The 14003-nt window shown below is 47.0% G+C and overlaps 1 protein-coding gene across 21 annotated transcripts in view; it reads left to right on the forward strand.

The window, feature by feature from the left end:
• LOC129541805 (myomegalin-like) overlaps nucleotides 1-12057 on the forward strand; it is a 214533-nt gene extending 202476 nt beyond the window's left edge. For 4 of the 21 annotated variants that reach the window (XM_088835639.1, XM_088835637.1, XM_088835628.1 and 1 more), the window contains 9 exons: nucleotides 4110-4349; nucleotides 5717-5833; nucleotides 6397-6623; nucleotides 7722-7865; nucleotides 8059-8130; nucleotides 8949-9087; nucleotides 9386-9432; nucleotides 10306-10357; nucleotides 11024-12057. In XM_088835639.1, the coding sequence (XP_088691765.1) occupies nucleotides 4110-4349; nucleotides 5717-5833; nucleotides 6397-6623; nucleotides 7722-7865; nucleotides 8059-8130; nucleotides 8949-9087; nucleotides 9386-9432; nucleotides 10306-10357; nucleotides 11024-11169 (1184 nt within the window). In that variant the 3' untranslated portion in view covers nucleotides 11170-12057. Of the gene's footprint in view, nucleotides 1-4109; nucleotides 4350-5716; nucleotides 5834-6396; nucleotides 6624-7721; nucleotides 7866-8058; nucleotides 8131-8948; nucleotides 9088-9385; nucleotides 9433-10296; nucleotides 10358-11023 lie in introns of all 21 variants that reach the window. The other 17 variants (XM_088835641.1, XM_088835642.1, XM_088835636.1 and 14 more) reach the window with 10 other exon arrangements.
• The last annotated feature ends 1946 nt before the right edge of the window (nucleotides 12058-14003 follow it).

The following is a 14003-nucleotide window of genomic DNA, read 5'->3' on the forward strand; positions in this document are numbered from 1 at the left end:
TTATATTCTCTTTTCTTGTGGTTTGATGACTGTCTTCAACGTTGTGTTTGGGTTGATTTACCTTTTTGTGTGTATCAATTGTAGATTTTTGTTTTGTGGTTACCATGAGGTTTTGACATAGCAGTCTATATATAAACAAGATTGTTTTAAATTGTCCATCTCTTACTTTCAAATGAATTTCCAATAGCCTGCTTTTATACTCTGCACTTCTCATGATTATTGATTTTGATACCGTATTTGTGTGTGGATAATTCTCTACCTTTACAGTATGTTTACCTTTACAATATGTTTGCCTTGCCAATAAGCTTTCCCATTTGTAATTTTGTTTCTAGTGGTCTTTACTTTTCTGCCTTGAGAAATTTCCTTAGCATTTGTTGCAAAGCTGGTTTGGTGGTGCTGAATTCTCTCAGCTTCTGCTTGTCTGTAAAGCTTTTGATTTCTTCATCACATCTGAACAAGAGTTTTTCTGGGTAGACTATTCTTGGTTGTAGGTTTTTCCCTTTCATTACTTTAAATATATCATGCCACTCCCTTCTGGCCTGCAGAGTTTCTGCCAGAAATATCAGTTGATAACCTTATGGTGATTTGCTTGTATGTTATTTTTTGCTTTTCTCTTGTTGCTTTTAATATTTTCTCTTTGTCTTTTATTTTTCCCAATTTGACTAATACATGTCTCAGAGTGTTCCTCCTTGGGTTATTCCTGTATGGGACTGTCTTCACTTTCTTGACTTGAGCAACTGTTTCCTATCACACATTAAGAGTGTTTTCAGCTATTATCTCTTCAAATATTATCTCAGGCTCTTTCTCTTTTCTCCTTCTGGGACCCCTATAATACAAATGTTGGTACATTTAATGTCCCAGAAGTCTCTTAAACTGTCCTAATTTTTTTTCTTAAAAAAAAAAATTGAATGTATTTTATTAAGACTAGTTCTGAATGGAAAAACATAGCGAAAATAGTGCCTTTGGCATCTTATTTGAAGCTTTCTGTTCCATTCTATTCCCTCATCTCCCTCTTTCATTTTATGTCAAGTTACAAACTTGGTTTCATGGTAATAAAATCAAAGCTTTAGGCCTCTGGCATGCTTTCATGGAAAGTTTTGTTGAAATGGCTCCAGTAAAAAAACAGGGAGACCGCCTTGTACTATGGGCCCACTGATGGGATTGGCTTTGTACTTGGATGCCAGGTAGACATCTGCCACCTTGGTGTCAAAGCCACCTCCAGGACTTGGACTCTATGAGTTTATGTCCTCACAGCAGCAGATGGTATTCCAGGGATCACCCTTCCTGTAAGGGTCCTCCTTGTAATGTGGATTCTTTATCCATGGGGAAGAAAAGGACTTTTGAAGATTGATTCTTGAGAAATGTGCTGCTGCTGCTGCTGCTAAGTCGCTTCAGTCGTGTCTGACTCTGTGCAACCCCTTAGATGGCAGCCCACCAGGCTCCCCTGTCCCTGGGATTCTCCAGGCAAGAACACTGGAGTGGGTTGCCATTTCCTTCTCCAGTGCATGAAAGTGAAAGCATGATATATTTCATGGATTCAATATCAGTCACTTTTCCTTGGTCACACCAGAAGATTTTAGTTCATGAAGCCGGGTGGTAAAAGTAGTCCAAACCCAGCTTCCTAATCAGCATTGGATACTCACTCCAGTTGTAGACTTGTTCACGGAAAGGAATGTTGTAGGAGGGCCAGTATCCTCTCCACAGAGCATTAGTTTTAAACTGTCCTTATTTTGTTTTCCTCCTTTTGTTCCGGCAGTGATTTCTACCATTCTGTCTTCCAACTCACTTATCTGTTCTCCTGCCACATTTATTCTGGTACTGATTCCTTCTGGTGCCTTTTTCATTTTAGTTATTGTAAAACTCTGTTCTTTATACCTTCTAGCTCTTTGTTAAACATTTCTTGTATCTTCTCGATCTGTGCCTCCATTCTTTCCTGAGATTTTCAATCATCTTTACCCAACATTACTCTGAATTTTTTTTGGTAGATTGCCTACCTGCACGTCACTTAGTTGTTCTCCTGGGGTTTTATCTTGTTCCTTTGTTTGGAACATATTTCTCTGCTGTCTCGTGTTGTCTGAGTTTCCGTGTGTGTGGTCTCCTTTCCACAGGCAGCAGGATTACAGTTCCTTTTGCTTCTGATATCTGCCACCTAGTGGGTGAGGCTGGTCCAGGAGATCGTTCAGGCATCCTGGTGGGAGACTGGTGCCTGCCTAGTGGTGGGTGGACCTGGATCTTGCCCCTCTGGTGGACAGAGCTAGGTCAAGGGGTATGTTTAGAGGCATCAATGGACTCCAGATGACTTTATTCAGCCTGTCTGCTGATGAGTAGTGTTGTGTTCCCATCCTCCTGTTGGTAATCCTGAGGCATCCCAGCACTGGAGCCTATAGGCTGTTGGATGGGGCCAGGAATCGGTGCCAAAGTGGTGACCTCCTGGAGAGCTTACATTGTTGAATATTTCCTGGAGCTCCTGCCATCAGTGTCCATGTTCCTACCGAGAGCCAGGATACCCTCCAAGACCTGCCCAGGTTTCTGTGGAGTCATTGCTTTGGCCTAGGTCCCAGTGCTCATGAAACTTTGTGTGCACCCTCTAAAACTGGAGTCTCTGTTTCTCCCAGCCCTGTGGAACTCCTGCACTCACACCCTGCTGGCCTTCAAAGCCAATGCTCCAGTAGCTCCTCCTTCCTATTACAGATGCCCAGGCTGGGAAGCCTGGTGTGGGACTCAGAATTCTCCTGTGGGAGAACTGCTGCAATGTATTTTCCCGTTTGTGGGTAACCCACCCAGCAGGCATGGGATTTGATGATATCATGAAGGCACTCCTCCTGCTCTCTCTCTGTGTCTTCTTTGTCTTTGGAGGCAGAATATCCGTTTGGGTAGCTGCCAGTGTTCTTTGTTGATAGTTGTTTAGCAGTTAGTTGTGATTTTAGTGTTTTCATAAGAAGAGGTGAGCTCGTCCTTCTACTCTGCCACCTTGTCCTGCACTCCTCTTCATTTATTCATTTCGTGAGAATATTCACATAGCTCACTGCAGAAATAATGTGTTTGGTTAAGGCCGGTGGCTCTGATGCAACTGGATGCAGGTATCATATGGTATATGCATCCTGTTACCTTGATAAAAACGGAAACAAATTCTATCTTTTTAAATACATTTGACTTCAATGTTTTTAGATGAGCAATTATAGTCTTATAGAATAGTTCTTAGATTTCTTCTTCTCCCAGTACATAGAGAAAGGCTATGGCTGGTGAGTGCAGGTAAAAAAGCAAGTAGAACTTGAGAAGTCCAATTAGTTATGTTCTCTCATCTATCCCTCTCATTTTTTTTTTAATTTTAAAAATTCATTTATTTATTACTGTACTGAGTCTTCATTGCTGCACAGGCTTTTCTCTAGTTGGGATGGATGGGCTTCTCATTGTGGTGGCTTCTCTTGCTGCAAAGCACAGGCTCTAGGCATATGGGCCCCTTCGTTGTAGTTCCCAGGCTCCAGAGCACAGGCTCAGTAGTTGTGGCCTGTGGGTTTAGTTGCTTCATGGCATGTGGGATCTTCCTGGGCCAGGGACTGAACTCACGTCTGCTGTGTTAGCAGGCAGATTCTTTACCACTGAGCCACCAGGGAAGCCCTATCCCTCCCATTCTGAAGTGTTGCCCAAAGGCCTGATGCCTTCTTCTTCCTCTCCCCTTTGATTCCTGAATGTGGAGGTCATCACATCTCCCTCAGTCTGTGCACTTCTCCAGCTTAGTACTGATCTTCTGCCTTGAAAGACCCTGCTCTCTAGCCTGCAGGACTAAGGTTAATAGGGAGGAGAAATATTAGGTTTGACTTCATCTGACAATCCTGTGCCCTCTAGATGGACAAGGGTCATTTGAGTCTCAAGGAAATTCCAGGCTGGAGTGTGTACCATCTTAATATATTCCAGTCCTCACCCAGGAAAAGTGACATCCCCATCACGGCAGGGGGTGTAATGGTTCTAAGCAGGTTCTAAGCCACATTACTCCTGGGGTTGTGAGATTACAGTGGGGTCCTTGTCAGAAAGGAACATCACAGAAGAGTGTTCTGACAGATGCTTGGAAACACTTGGTTCAGTGCCACCAGACCTCTCTCTCTTCTCAGCTTACACCTGGGATGCCTGTCACCAAGTCCCTTTGAGCAGTGACTTGAGCCACCTGGTTGCAGAGATCCGAGCTTTGCGAGGGCAGCTGGAGCAGAGCGTTCAGGTGAACAACTCTCTGCGACTGCAGCTCGAACAGCAGTTGGATGGCGGTGCCAGCAAAGCCAGCCTCAGCTCCTCCTCCATTAGCCAGAAATTCCCCACCAACACTGACCCTGGAAACAAGCAGCCGTTCTTTCAAGGTAGGAAGGAAAAGGGAATCATGAAGCCCTCAGCCAATGGGAAGGTCCCCAGGATGTGTGTGGTGGAAGGGACAATATTGCTTCTTCCACACTCCTTAGTGTCAGGGTGAAGTCAAAGATGCTTCAGTACAGCGCCTTGAGGGCATGGAGTTTAGGGTCCGATCCGGATTCTGAGTTTGCCACTTACATGTTGTTTGCCTTAGGTAAACTCCTCAAGTATTTAAGCCTCAGCTTCCTCATCTTTAACATGAGGATAATAATAATATAAACTATTATGTGGAGCATTAAATGAAATGATTTACAAGTGCCTGATACCATAGTGAAGTGAAAGTGAAGTCGCTCAGTCGTGTCTGACTCTAAGCGACTCCATGGACTGCAGCCCTCCAGGCTCCTCTGTCCATGGGATTCTCCAGGCAAGAGTACTGGAGTGGGGTGCAGTACTCAAAACAATTAACAGCTGTATGTGTTAATGCTTATTCCTTATGTTTGTGGAGTGTTTTAAAATTTACCATGTTTTCAAATAATTTTTCAAATAATTTCGTCAGAGCTAGTGCAGGATTTACCATCTCTGTATTTCACATGAGAAAATCTAGGCACTGAGACGAGTCACTGATATGCTGAGGTTTGTGGGAGTGAACAGGCCCGCCCAGGATTCAGAGAAGCTTTGATTTGCTGTGTTCCTGCTCCCTCGTTATGCTCTGTCTCGGTGTTGCTTCTCTTCCCTCTCAGGCTTTGCCCTCTCAGCGCCTCCCCACAGCAGCAGCCAGGACTCATCCCTGCCAGCTCAGTCACTCCTCCTCATCATCACACAGCAGAGAGGCCTGAGCTAGAAATCCGGTTCTAAGCCACATTTGCCTGAGTAGGATCATATCAATCTCTTCGTGATATTTTCCAGGTTGCGATCTGGTCTCTAATAGGGCATCTCAAACTCACCAAGGCTTATGTCTCCTATTCTTCTTATCCTAGGACATATTTTCTAGTACTGACTCATCAGAACAGTGATTAGAGTGCAGAGTTAAATCCCCATAAATCCACTCACTTCTTGATCAAATATTTTAACATATGTACTGCATGTTTTTATGCATATTTATATTTAGTTACAAAGCATTGTATTAGACATACTGCATACAATATTATATTCAAATCTGGGATTAGAAAAATACACCTAATAATTTTTTCAAACTACAAGTTTTTTTCTCGTGGAACAGCCTTCACATCTTATTTCAAAATAAGTGATGAGTTTGCTGTTGGTTTTGATTGTGGTATATGGGTGATGACAGTATGAGAGGAGAGTCATGGTGCTTTAGATCTCCAGTGGAGTGGTGTGTTCCAGGGTTCATAAAGCTGTGGCTGTCTTTACTCCCTAGATTCGGTTGCCTCCCCTCCAGTTCGGGATGTGGGCATGAATTCTCCAGTTCTGGTCTTCCCCAGCTCTTCTTCTGCGGCTCCTGGCCCAGAGACCACAACCTTCAGTAGGACGAACGGTAAAGAGGGCAACCACAGGACTCAGGGTCTGATGATGGAAAGTTATTAGTACAGTAACTTTTGGTTCTCTGTATACACATTATCTGAATTTAGAGATTTTTCTCTGCATGTCCCAAGGTCTTTAGCCCTACCATTCCACCTCCTGTGGCTGCCTTTTCTGTCACTACTCTTCCTCCTATGGTTTTCCTATTGCTCTGGCATTGCTTCACTGTACTGGAACCTCTTCCTTCTTCAAAGTGCTCTCTGTATCCAGCTTAATTTCCTTGTCTGTGTCTTCTCAACCCCCAAATTAAAAAAAAAAAAAACCAAAACATTAATGTCTGTCCTGAATGTTTGTCAGTAAGGATAAAATTTACCTCCTGGCAATTTTATGATTATGAGATGCTGAGAGAAAGACTATAATAATATAGAACCGAAAATATGTATGGACTTCACAGGTGTGCTTTCCAAAACTGTTGATCTTGTCTCTGGCCTCTTTTACTATTTGATGTCCCTTTTGGATTGGACTGAGGGTGACTATGAATAACAGTGGGTTCTTTGTTGTTGTGGTTTTATTCTTCAGAGCTGGGTTTGGATGCTTCTCCAGTAACAAAGAAGCCTCTCAAGCTGGAGGGTGATGCTACTGATGGCTCCTTTGCCAATAAGCATGGCCGCCACGTCATTGGCCACATTGACGACTATAGTGCCCTAAGAGAGCAGATTGGGGAAGGCAGACTGCTGGTCAAGAAGATAGCATCACTTGTGAGACCAGCCTGCAGCTTCTCTGGTCTTGAAGCCCCAGGCATAGAGGTAATCCCATTTTAGCTCTTAGGTGCACCTTTTCCTTAAGCCCTTTCTTCTTTTGATTTTAGCTCCTTCTCCCACTATCTTTTTTCCTGCTGCATATCTCTCACCAGCTGAGGATGTATCTTCCATTTCCATCCAGCTAGGCCTTCTGTCTTCACCAGCTTGTTTCACGACAAGCTTTGTTCTGTTCCAGATGTAGCTGACTCTGTATTTCCCTGAGAACCACAGAAAAGCATGTGCAGCTTTGCCATCCTCATCAGCAGAGCATGTTAAGCATCAGCATCCTTGCAGTGCTGTTTGGTAGCTTATTATCTGCTAAAGTCACACTGGGATATGATCATTTGTGGGCAGGATAAAATCACTTCATCAGTTGCCTGGGAATTGAGAATATTCATCCATATGGGTCAGATGTGTGGAAGGGGTGAGGAGAGTGGCAGCCTTGGACTTCTCTGCTCAGGCCGAGCAGGAGAGGAGAGCAGGCCACAAGGCTTCTCAGAGTCTTTCCCCAGGGCAGACCTAGGTACCAGCCGCTGTGCAGTCGAGCTCCAGGAGCCCCGACACGTGAGAGGGAGGCCCACACCTGAGTCAACAAAGGCAACAAGGGGCTCCAGGCACAGTGCTGGCAGTGCCGTGGGTGTGACGGAGTGAACCCAGAAGTGGCGATGATCCCAGAAGGAAGGTGACAGGCTCATGGGGGTTAGGGTGCCCCTGGGGGATGTGCAGTTCTCTGGGAAGGAGAACATGCCAGGTAAAGGGAGCAGCTCTCAGTCCTTCGAGCTACAAATGGTGCAGCCCATTTGAAGCATAAGGCCTGATTTAGGGAAGGGCAGTGGATTTAGGGAAGGGCAGTGGGGGTGGGGGTGCAAAATAGGGACCTTAGAACTCCAGAGCACGAAGCAGGACTAAAAGCTAAAAAGTGTGGAATCAAATGAACTCTCACAAAGTGGGAGGCCCTTGCTGAGTCAGAGAACCTCGGCTTCCAGGTTAGAAAAAGTCTCACAGGTTCAAGCAAGCCTGTGGCCGTACCTCGCTCACAAAGGAAGCCAAGGCCTGTGCTCTCTCAGCCACAGGGATGCCCATGGCTACCGCCCCCTTTCCCAGGTGATGGGCAGCGAAGGCATCCAGGAGCTGAGGAGCAGCGCCACCGCCCTGCACCACCGGCTGGAGGAGTCGGCCTCCCTCCTCACCATGTTCTGGCGAGCAGCCTTGCCAAGCTCCCCCGGCCCTGCTCTTGTGGGCAAAGTGGTAAGAAGCCAGCATCCTCTACCGGTTCTTCCCCCTAACTAGCCTTCTAACTCCTCGGCCTGCAGAGCCTGAAGATCAGGAGCCGAATGGGCAGTTGGGAGAAGGGGACATGAGGCGTATGTCCCTGGAGGGAGACCTCTCCTCTGTGGTGAGCGCTCTCTGTGCAGGTCTGAAAACATCCCTTTCCTCACAGCCTGAGCCCCAGGATAAGGAGCCAAACAGGAGAAGAAAAGAACACAGAGGAGGCAGAGACATGAGAACCCTGGTAACCCACAAATGTTCCATCCCTTTAACTTTCTGAAGTTCAGCTGAGCTGAGTTCAGGGCCATTTAAGACATCAACGCCTCCTTTTCCATCCTGAGCCCACTCCCACTCACCCCCAGGTCCACACAGGCAGACAGGATCACAGAATGTCACCAGGAGTGGAACAGCCCTTTTTACCCACCCACTGAAATCCCAGAATAATTTCCACTTAAACCTGTGTCTCTGGGTCAAGTCTGATGAGAGTCAGCCTTCCCCAGGCACTTTCAGATCTCAGGCTACTCTGGTTGATGATCTTGGATTAGGTAGATTTCAAAAGCCCTCCTAGGGTTGTCACTTCAGACTAGTATCAATGATAACTTTAGGGGATCCAACTTTGCTAATTCCAAGGAGGAAGTATTTTGCCATCCTGAAGTTGGCAGATATATTTACAGACTTGTAGACTGTCTCAGGCCAGTCCTGTCTCCCCAGGCATAATATTCCTAATGACCAAGTTTTGATGTCCAAGTGATATAACTATATCAGCACTAAATCAGAGCTCTTACTCACAGCTGGGAGTTTCAGTGTGGCCTGGACTCAGCTTCTCTGCAGCAGTTGGAGTGTGGCCTGTGCTCCTTTGCACAGGAGCTTCCAGGTCCTCAGTGTTCCCACCTCATGGCCCACCCTGAGCCATCACCTGCTGGAGGGTTTTAGAGGCAGGGAAATCTGGTCCAGAAATACTTGAGAAGATTGTAGAATCCTATTTGTGGTTGTAAAGAGCCACAAATCACAGGGTGCTTTAGGCCTTCTGACCACTGACAGAACACCTGTGTTTCTTTCCAGGGAGAGTCCATGAAAAAGGAGCTTCTGGAACTGAGAACCAAACTATCCAAACAGGAGAGTCTCCTTCAGAGTACATCTGAGCGCCTGAAGACCGCCAACCAGCAGAAGGAGAGCATGGAGCAGTTCATCTTCAGCCAGTGTGGGTGCCCTGGGACAGGGAATGGGACAGGAAATTGGGGGGCCTTCCAGGCTCCCCACTTGTGCTGTGAATGGACAGTGACCAGAGAGGCTAGGGGATGGGGGAGACTGATGTGACATCCCTGAACCTCCTGTGCCATCAGTAATCATAGAGGCAGAGGAGGAGATGTGAGGGGTGAAGAGGAGCAGGAGACCCCAAGCTGAGTGGCCAGAAAGACAAACTTTAGAACACACACACCCAAGACAGATGTGGACCCCGCTGGTAATTTCTGCCTTTGGGAACTGTTTTGTTGTTTCAGTGACCAGGACACACGATGTTTTGAAGAAGGCAAGGACTAATTTGGAGGTAAGGAATCACTGCACCAATCAGAGCAAACTGTCACCGTCTGTATCAGAATGCACAGGTGACTCCTGACCTGCGCTGACCTTCCAAGAGGAAATTGCTGGTCCACCTGTGAGAGCACAGGTTCTCAATGAACATCCCTCTAGATTCCATCCCCATCGGTCCTCCCACCCTAATCAGAAACCTCCCCTGACTTCTCAGTTCACTCTCACTTTGTCATCATCTTCTCTCTTGACCCCAATTCTCTCTCCTTTTTGCCATGTCAGGACTGGGGAGAAATGCAGTTCAGTTGATTCTCAAGGTCAGAGGACATGTGGGGTCTGCCTCTGAATGAGCTTTCCAGTAAAGGAATCCTGAGGCCAGTCATGGGTTCCAGGGTTCCTATGTCACTCCATGAAAAAATGATGGAAAGATGCCACCTAACAAGTTGATTTCACTGCATAATATTGGGCTGAAAGCAGCAATTTGATTTCGACATATTTTTCTTTAGGAAAAAACATAAAAAACATAAAACATTGGGTCTTATTGATCTAAAAGAGAACTTGGTAATAAGGAAAAAGATGAAACTTAAAGGGAAAGATTATCCATAAGGCAGGCATTCTCTACATTTATTTAAAACACCAATGCATTCTCTAGCAGCCACTTTGAAGAAAAACGTGGTGTTAGAAATGGCTTCGAAGTAAAAAACTAAGCCTTTTACCTTGGACTTTAAAGCTTTGCCATAATCATTTGAGTCCATTCCTAGGAATGTTCCTAAATTGTAACCTAAAAAGATGTTGACCCCACAGTGTGAAAAGGGGTTGGGCCATAATTTAACCCTGATTTTTTTTTTCCTGCTAATTTCTTCTGATTCCTTTCTTTCCTGAGCCTTTTTAGAAGAACTCTTACAAGACTGCTTCTGTAAAGCCTTATTCCTGTCCCAGCAAAGGTAACCCACAGCCTTTCATACTCGCTGGCTTGGAAGTCTCCTTCCCACTTCTGCTAGGCCACTGGAAATGGACCAGGGCCCAAGTTCTAATCCCAGGCTTGTCACTAACTGGCTGTATGGCTTTGGCTGGCCCCAGTCTCTGTGAGACCGCTGACCCTCATCTGGAAGAGGAGGCACTAGACTTAGATGATTTCTGAGGGCCCTGCTGACTTGCCCTCCCTCCACCCCATCTCCTCATCAAGTACACAGAACATAAACTTAACAAGGGGCCTGCCTCTCAAAATATCCTCTCCTTACAACAGGCCACTTCTGTATGTGCCTGTTTCATGCTAAGCATATCTTTTCCTGGGAAATGACAAAAGTCATCCTCTTTCTCCCAAGCAAACTGGAGAGCAAGCTGGCCCCTGAAGAGGGAGTGGTAGGGTCTGGCCACCATGTGTGCAGTGGCTTTGAGCAGAGATCTGACCACAGGTGGCGTGGGAAGGTTTCACTCTAACCTGGTGGCGCCAGTTGCTCTTCCAGACCTCAGCACCTCCCTTCAGCTTATCCTCTTGACAGGCTCTCACCATGATCCTGGCTTCATCCTCAGCCCTCTCCAGCCTCAGTTAGCCACCAGCAGGACCTGATAATAGACTCTTACTTCCATTGTGTTCCTTTGGTCTCCAGGTGAAATCCCTAAGGGCCCTGCCATGCACTCCAGTCCTGTGACCCTTGCCTTCCAGGAGACATGCAAGAAGCGAAGCCACCAGAGGTCCTTAAAACAGCAGGAAGGATGGGCCTGCACCCTTTCATCACAGCTCCCTGTCTGCTGAGGAGGATCTGGGCCCTCCTCCACACCTACTGGAGGGTCTGGAAGGAGTCAGAGATATGGCCTCGTGGGCAGGGTAAAAGGCAGAAGGCCTTTCCTGCAGTTGAGGAATAACCAGCCAGGGTCCCCTTGGCTCAGCACTAAGGAAAACGTGCCTAGTTAGTAGAGGACCTTGTGACACTGCTTCTGAACACCCTGTGGGCATGGGAGCCAGCCACAGACGTTTCTAGACTCATCACCTGTCCTCAGAGGGTCAGCTCAGGGGAAACAGGACCTGCTTCCCCACAATGCAGCGTGTGGTCCCCACATTGGAGCTCCTCGGCAGATCTGAAAGCACAAGACTGAGCAGCGGGGCCCTGCAGGACAGTGTGGGAAGGGGCCCGACTACCTGACCCAGGGCCCATGAAGCTGGGTCACCGTGAGGCTGGGCGTCAGTCAACACTGCAGCACCTGAGTACTTTGAATCCATGTGGTGGGAGTGGTGACTCCCTTCTGCCCTCTCATGCTTAGCCTAGACTTCCTGTATTCTATTGTGATCTCCAACAGCTGTACTGACTTTACATATACTGTCCCCTTTTGTCATCCCAATTTTTCTCTGGGAACTAGGGACTAATGGCCACAGCGAGCCCACTGAAAGTCTTGTGTAAAGCAAACGGGTGATCATTTTTAAGTGACGTGCAAGAGGCCCCCAGTTGTGCTCGTGCTGAAGCCTAGTCTGTGTCTTCACAGAAGTGCTTTAGAAAGTGTGTCTGTGTGTATAAATGTATGATATCTATTTATATATGTTGCCAGAGTAATATGTGGAAGGCTGACATAACTGGTGGACAGGGTCAGTGAGAGGAAATGACACCGTCTTTTTGGTGGCTATTAAAGCAAAATATGTATTAAAAAATAGTTTTCTTTGCCTGCTTAGTTTCCAGTTTCTATACCAGCCTGCAGGGTGAGTATGTAAGAAGAGGAAAGACAAACTGTCACTAAAAAGCTCAGCATCTGAAGCAGAATCAAGATGCTGTAGTAGCTGGTATGGAGATCCCCTCCCCAACAAACACATCAAAAACAAATTCACATGTGGGACACTTCTTAATAGAAACGAACTGGAAACTAGCATAACTCCTGAAAACCAAAGCTGCAAGAAGGATCTACATATAAGTCGGTAGGATGGGAAAGAAAAGAATCAGGTCAGGCCCTGGGCCCCTGGGAGGGATCCACAAAGAGAATGTCCACAAGGATAGACCCCGGCCCTGGAGTGAGCAGGTCAAGTCACAATTTGGGCATCCCAGTCCCGGGGTCCTGCAAGGAGTGGCCCAGCCCCCTTGCCTCCTGGGAAGTCTGAGACAGAAGGTTTGGAGAAGTCTAGACTCTACTCATCAGGAGCACATCCTGGGTTGCTGACAATCAGGGTGGAGAGTCGTGCACTGTGAGCAGCCTCCCTGCTGTATTTCCCAATCCAAAGGGGCCAATGCCCTGGCTCCACTCACTCCACACCACAGTCTGGCACAAGATCTTGGCAGAGACTCGATCTAGCTTTGCAGAGACAGACCAGGACAGCTGGGGGGTAATCCCGGAATAGCCTCAGACGCCACAGTCAGAGAGGGCTCAGAGCAACAGGAGCAGATGCAGCAAGCATTAGTGTGTGCACGGGGCGCCACAACAGGAGCATGCGAGGGCCAAGGGATGATTCCTGAGCAGACAGGCCCCGAGACAGGGCGTGACCTAACTAGGCAGAGACAGCCCAGAGGCCCTAGGGTGCGGTCCAGCTGGGGCTTCGATGGCCATCACGAACACACCACACTATGTATGTAGGGGTTTGTCTTCCAGCTTAGCACTAGATCTGGGCAGACAGGTCCTGGGTGAGGTCTGCCACAGAGGCAACCCAGATCTCAGGCAGCAGTGCAGCCACCTCAATCCTTGCAGCCACAACCCCCAACCTCCAGCCCCAGCCCACTCGACACCACAGCCTTATACTAGATCTGAGACAAACAATAGGGACATAAGCTTGGGCTGACCCTGAGTGGAGCTGCAGATGTATATCCTGTGTGAGTACATGGCCCTCACTTGCTTCACCACTCACTTCCTTTGGGGCAGGCATGCACTCAAGGGCAAAAGCCTGATTAAACCCAACCCTCAAGGCTTCTACTCCAACACTGGGGAACACACCCTGCCCTGAGACAGCCACGATACAGATGAGAGAGGAAGACCACCTCACATCCAGCACAGGCTTTCGATACTCCACCACCAGTCACACCCCACTATCGAGGGGATAATGATCAGCACAAACTGAGGAAAGACATGACTGGCATCCATCTGAAACCAGCCCTCACACCAGAAACATGAGACTCATGGAGGCTACACAGGGACACTCCCACATAAAAGCAGCCATTCGAGACCACACTGGATAACTGTTTCTCCTAAAATCATACAGACAGAGAAAGTTAAGTAAAATGAAAAGGAAGATCTACTCCCAATTAAAAGAACAAAAGAAATTCCCTGAAAGAACAGATAATGAAACAGATCTCACCAGTCTACTAGACCAGGAGTGCACAAAGGAGGTAATAAGATGATAAAAGTTATTTATGACAGAATCGCAGCCAATATACAACTCAATGGTGAAACACTGAAAGCCTTCTCACTAAAATCTGGAACAAAACAAGGATGCCCATTCTCACCGCTTCTATTCAACAGAGGATTGGAAGTCTTAGCCATAGCAACCGCACGTGAAAAAAATAGAAGGCTTTCAAATGGAGGGGAAGCTTTAACACTGTCATTGTGTGCAGAAGTGATGCTGTGTATGGAAAAGCCTGTGGACTCCACACGGAAACTACCGGAACTGACACAGAG

The sequence above is a fragment of the Moschus berezovskii genome, chromosome 4, assembly GCF_049115385.1.
Source record: "Moschus berezovskii isolate FMDL1 chromosome 4, NW_MosBer_1.0, whole genome shotgun sequence".
NCBI lineage: Eukaryota > Metazoa > Chordata > Mammalia > Artiodactyla > Moschidae > Moschus > Moschus berezovskii.